The sequence below is a fragment of the Musca domestica genome, unplaced genomic scaffold, assembly GCF_030504385.1.
Source record: "Musca domestica strain aabys unplaced genomic scaffold, Musca_domestica.polishedcontigs.V.1.1 63, whole genome shotgun sequence".
In the NCBI taxonomy this organism is placed as follows: domain Eukaryota; kingdom Metazoa; phylum Arthropoda; class Insecta; order Diptera; family Muscidae; genus Musca; species Musca domestica.
In genome coordinates this window covers 3,310,856-3,316,855 of record NW_026712370.1, presented here as the reverse complement: position 1 = coordinate 3,316,855, position 6,000 = coordinate 3,310,856, and the positions used below count along the sequence as shown (strand labels likewise).

Genomic DNA, 6,000 nt, shown 5'->3' with positions numbered 1-6,000 from the left:
ATGGTGAATTGGAGAAATTTTTACATTTTTCATCTTTGTAGAAAATATTGAAAAATAAATGTGAAGTAAAAAGTTGATGCAGAAGGATTTTCAATAGCAAAGAAAAGAGGAAATATTAAATTTTCTGCGTAGAAATTTTGGGTTAAGAAACTTAATGTCTTTAGTAGGTAGTCAGAGTGTCCTTCTTTCAGAGAGTAATTCTGTCAATAGGGGCGTAACTTAGGGATCAGTGCGCTTATCCTTTTTATACCCTCCACCATACATAGTATGGAGGGTATATTAAGTTCATCATTCCGTTTGTAACTCAGCGAAATAATAATTTTAGACCGAACAAATTATATATATTCTTGATCTATGTAAAATTCTAAGACGATTTAGCCCTAACAGAGAATAGTCCATATAGGTCCACGATATCGCATAGACCCCATATTCGGTATTTTCACGATTTTAGCCACATTTTTCAATTGAATTGTCTGAAATTGTACACAAGGAGTTCCTTTTGAGTACTTTATAGCCTGGAAGAGAATTGTCTATATAGGTTCACGATATCGTATGGCCCCCATATAAGTGTACCCCCCGATATTCGGAATTTTCATGATTTTAGCCACAAATGTTCAATGAAATTGTCTGAAATTCTACACAAGGATTTCTTCGTGACTACTTTAATCCCTGAAAGAGAATTGTTTATATAAGTCCACGACTTCGTATAGCCCCCATATATAACGGCACTTTCCGATATTCGGCATTTTCATGATTTTAGCCACATTTTTCAATGGAATTGTATTAAAATCCACACAAGGAGTTCCTTGGGCGTACTTTATCTCCTGGAAGAGAATTATCTATATAGGTTCACGATATCGTATGGCCCCCATATAAGGGTACCCCCGATATTCGGACTTTTATGATTTTAGCCACATTTTTCAATGTCTTAAAATCCACACAAGGTGTTCTTTTTGAGTACTTAACCCCTTAGAAGAGAATGGTCTAAATAGGTCCACGTTTTAGTATAACGCCCATGTAAGGGTACCCTCAGATATTCGGTATTTTCATGATTTTTGCGACATTATTCACTGGAATTATTTCAAATTTCGCATATAAAGTTCGGAACCGTTACTACAGCCTATGACACAAATTATTTTATGCAGGCCACATGACAGAAGAATGCAGGCAGATGCATCAACGCTTGGGAGCATTGATATGTCAAAAAATTTTAAATGTTTTTTTCAAATATGAGTAGATTTTTAAATGTTTTCTTATACGACGTTATTAGGAGGTTATTATAATTCGAGTTTTTTTTATAATTTTTGCAAATTTAAATAATTTTTCATTCAACATTTTCAATTCCAAAATTGATTTGACAGTTCATTGTCCCAGCAGCTGTGTCGATGCGTCTACCTATATTCTTCTACCATGGCAGGACCACGTCTTCGTGTAGCCGCCATATAGCGGTTTTTTTCGACAGAATTTTTTGGAAAATTTTCAAGTTTCTTTCAAATGGTGTAGGGTATAAAAAGTTCGGCTTTAAATGTTAAAGATTATATAGAGGACCTTTGTAGGCGACCTTAAACTCTTCCTAAGTCGTTTTTTATAGGCGACCTCAAAATCGTCTTTATAGACCTTAAGTCGTCTCGATTGACCTTATGGGCGTCTTCATACACAACCTTAAAGACGTGTCTTTATATACAACCTTAAACACGTCCTTATCGTCGATCCCAAAATCGTCTTTATAGACGATCTTAAAGTCGTCTTTTAAGCGAGCTGCATAGTTTCTCACTACAGGAGCTTATGGTCATTTCCCCATATCATCTGCCTTAAGTCCCCATATAAAGACATCTTCTTTTGTGAGTTTAATGGGATTTAATTTGTTTTTATTTAATATTTTGTTTTTTTTTTTTTTTTGTTTTGTTGGTTTGTTTACTATTTTTCAATTTAAACATTGTTTTAAATTCATCCATTAATCAATATATTTGGCAACAGTTACTGTTGCCTTCCATAACTTAGTTTTGTTGTTGCATTCTCTAACGCGAGCACACACACACACACATGCATGCTGCATGCTCATTCAATGTTTATGTCTTCTGCCGTACAATGCAAAACAAATAAAAATGTTTAGGAAATTCTATTTCATACCTTTACCATGAGTGGATATGTATAAAATAATATTTATATAAGTATGTATATATGTAGTAATTAAATTAACAGAAATCGGTAAAAAAAAAACAAATAAAATTATTTATATAAAAAAATTCGCAATATTTAGAAAACAAAATTAAAAAAAAGAGTACAAATAAATGTTTATTTTTAAATATATGCTTAATGACACATTAAAAGAAAATTAAATTAAAGCAAGATCTTCAAAGAACAACAACAACAAACGAAAAAAAAAACACATTTCAAAAATGTTTCATTATTCAGTTACTTTTGGAAAACTTCCTCAACAAATGGATTGAAATTCTAAGATTGTTAACTAAAGAAAAAATATTTGATGTACCATTTAACGCCAGCGCCTTAGTTTAGAAAAAAATAATATTATTAAGTGATTTTATTTTCATTTGTTTCCTTCTGAAATTTGTTTTTAAGTTAAGCATAATTATTTTAAACTAGAATTATATCTTTAATTTTTTTTTATTATAAATTTACGTGGTTGCTTTAGAAACGAATGGAAAACCAAGGAGCGTAAGGGAGTGTGTGTGTGTGGAAATTTCATTTTGTTTAGAATAAAATCAATCCTGCTAATTAATGTACGCAAAACATTTTTTTGCCAATATTATGGAGGAGTTTGTATTCCGAAAATAGGGTTTGTGTCATTTCAAGGAAGAAAAAGAAATGATTTCTTAAAAAAATATTACAGGTTGTCTTTTCTTTTATGTTCTTCATTTAGTTATAAAAAAGTTAATTTATTTTGCAGCATTGGAAGTGTTATGGTTGTTATTTTTCTTGGATTTTCTTTTTTTACGATTCGAAACCGTAATATTTGTAGAGCCATTGGTGGCGGCTGTAGTGGCGCCCAACGATGTCACTGCCGTGGCTGCACTGCTACCATGATTTTGTTGACTCTGTTGCCTTTGCAGGAGTTTTTGTTGTTTGGCCTCATTGCAGGTGGCTGAAAATTTACTCCATATTGATGCAAACATCGTGGGGGAATTAGAGTTGGCAGAGGCTACAGCATTTAGATTTGGCGAGGCTAAAATACATTCATTTGGAGCAGTTTGTTTTCCCTTATCAATGTAGTTGTTGTTGTTCGTTGTGAGTTGTTGCTGCTGTTGCTTTAAATTATTACTATTAACTACCGTGGATGGTTGTGGCTGTTGTTTATTTCCAGAATTTTTCAAAGATGATGCTGATGATGATGCCGATGATGAGGATGATGATAGCATATTTGTTGTTGTTGGTGGCCCTTTTTCATTATTTGCCTTGGGCTTAGCCCCTACTCCTCCTCCTCTTCCTTCACCACCACCACCACCACTACTACTACTGTTATTTATTTTAGTTTCGCGGGCTTCTTTGGGCATTGCATTTTTGGCGTATTCTCATGAACTTTTCACCTTGCCATTAAGCGATGTGGTTCTGCCGCCACCCACTACATGCTCAGCGGCATGTGTGGCCACATGCTGTATACCCTTTTCCATGCAACCCTGATAAATGGGTTTCATAAACTGCAAAAGAAAGAAGCAAACATTTTAAGTTGTGTCAACAGGTTTGTCTTTAGGGAACTTACATTAATCCACAGTAACGTCGCAAAATCGTCTAATTTAACACCAAAATCACTTAATTCACCGCTATATCTGTAAAACAAATAAAACGTGAGATTAATTTTCTTTCCTTTAAAACAAATACCAAAAAAAAAATATTTTGTGACAAAATAATAGTTAGGAAATCTACGGAGATAAAGAATAGTGTTCAATTCTATAAATGTAGAGGGAAATTGAAAACGTTACTGAGCAACAAATCGAAATCGGGGCGAATTTTCATTGAATGATAACGTAATTTACTAAATTAAAATCTACTTCAGTTGGACATGAATCCTTTGAACTGTCTCAAGTCATGGTATGGACCTATATTGCAACTTGGAAGCAGAAATATATGTTTGAAGCTCATGAAACGCTAATCTGGTTCTGCTTCTATATCCACTTTCACTTTTTTTTTAAATTTTTCACAGACAGTTGTGGCTTGCGAGGACGACTTGAACATACTGTCGAATGCGACCCCAAGTATCTTGAGGTAGTTAGTGGTCTGAATTTGTGTCCCTTAACCTGTACATTCTCATCTCCGCGGTCCGAGTGTTAAAATGTGTGGTGGGATATATTAATATTTCTCACATGGAAGAAGGCGGCAAGCTCAGCGAGATAAGTTTTCAATATGATATATATGTTACCAACGACAGGACCGCATAGGTTAGGATCGCAATGCCGTCTAGAGGACGCGGTGTTCCGGAAAGGGAACTCCCTCTTTTACTCTACGAGGTTTGGATGTCTTGTTCCGGAATTCGACTTACGAATGGTGTCCACACATAAAATTAACTATCTAACGTTTCAAACTAGGACGGAGGGTAGTGTTCTCAACGACTTCGAACAGCGTGGCATGATTGACAGATTGACAATCTTTGATTGACATCAACTAATATGTGTGAATATGGTATGCAATGCAGTTGTGGCCCTATGTTGTGGATGGAATTGTTGATGGTTAGCAACTGGATAACTTCCTGTGACGCTGGAAAGGAGTAAAGCCTCAAGAATCTTTGCTACTGGCGACAAATTGGCCTGTATGATTCTCCTTTGCTGGTATCTTTACCTGACTTCAGTAGTGGACCAATTATCCCAATTTCCGGGCTTGGGGAACGATATTCTGTCCGGGCAAAATACCGTTTTCTTTTCTGTAGGTACCCAACTTTAAAGAATTGCAGCTATTTTGCTTGGAAAAAACACTGATTATATTTATTGATAGGGTAAAGAATAACATATATAACATACATAAATCATTTAGTTGGGTACTTTTGGCAACGTGGTGCGAGTTCCGCACCAAACTGGACTGAAAAATGAATTGAGACTACATTTTTTTTCAAGGTTTATGTGTGGATCAGACGTTCTTCAAGACCAGTTATACATAATATCTGTATCATTGTTATACATAATATCTGTATCAGTTTGTTGGTCAAGAGGTTCTCTATAACATCTATGGGTCACTATTTTGATCATTTAGATCCTTCCTGACTCACCGAGGCAAGGTAGATAGATTTATGCACCTGTATTAAAAGTAAGGCCAACATACAAGAGGAATATTCTCTAACTAGTCTAATTGGAGGCACCTGGGCGCGTTTTGACAGGTCTACTAATCGCGGATCAGAGTAAGATTAAATAGCCGACCATCTGCCGATTATTTTTTACTCTTCGATATGACGACCTTATTTCAAACTTTTTTTATTTATCGCAGATAGCTGTGACGAATGCAATTAGAAGAGTTAACGGTCGAAATTCTATGATCATCGATTATCAGATTCAGTTGCAGTTGCAGGCTCAGCTGTCCATGTGGTATTTATTGCTGCATATTGGAGAATAAAGATTGATTTAAATTGGAAAACACGGATGGATTTAAATTAGAAAATGGCACTGGATCGGAGTAGACTTCGGCGAAAAAATGGAACGTAGCCTACAATCCTAGCAGCTAATGCAGATCTATGTCAGAAGATCAAAAAGGCAGCAAAATTTATTAAAGAAAAATAAGGGATTTTCTGATCATTAACCCGGCAACTATAAACTTGGAAATTCTTTTGAAGTCATAATTTATTCAAAATGTGCAAAGAGTGCAGATTAAGCTTGAAAAAAGTACGGTCCATTTTCGTAAGCTACTCTATAAAAGAGTATTACAGATTACGACCTAGGACCAGTTTTAATAACCTCTGAAAAGCCCTCAATAAATTCTTAATGTTCTTCAACAAAAATTCATTTGTCACTCACTTTTCTCCTTCAAAGTTAAAATATGTTTTTCTACAATTTTTCTTAC

The 6,000-nt window shown here is 34.9% G+C and overlaps 1 protein-coding gene across 6 annotated transcripts in view; it reads right to left on the bottom strand.

Annotated features, from left to right (window-relative positions):
* Positions 1 to 1,946: 1,946 nt before the first annotated feature.
* Positions 1,947 to 6,000, bottom strand: part of LOC131805886 (atlastin) — a 39,926-nt gene continuing 35,872 nt past the window's right edge. For all 6 annotated transcript variants that reach the window (XM_059129647.1, XM_059129649.1, XM_059129648.1 and 3 more), the window contains exons 5-6: positions 3,719 to 3,785; positions 1,947 to 3,656 (exon numbers count right to left, since the gene is read on the bottom strand). In XM_059129647.1, coding sequence (XP_058985630.1) covers positions 3,531 to 3,656; positions 3,719 to 3,785 — 193 coding nt within the window. In that variant the 3' untranslated portion in view covers positions 1,947 to 3,530. The remainder of the gene's footprint in view (positions 3,657 to 3,718; positions 3,786 to 6,000) is intronic.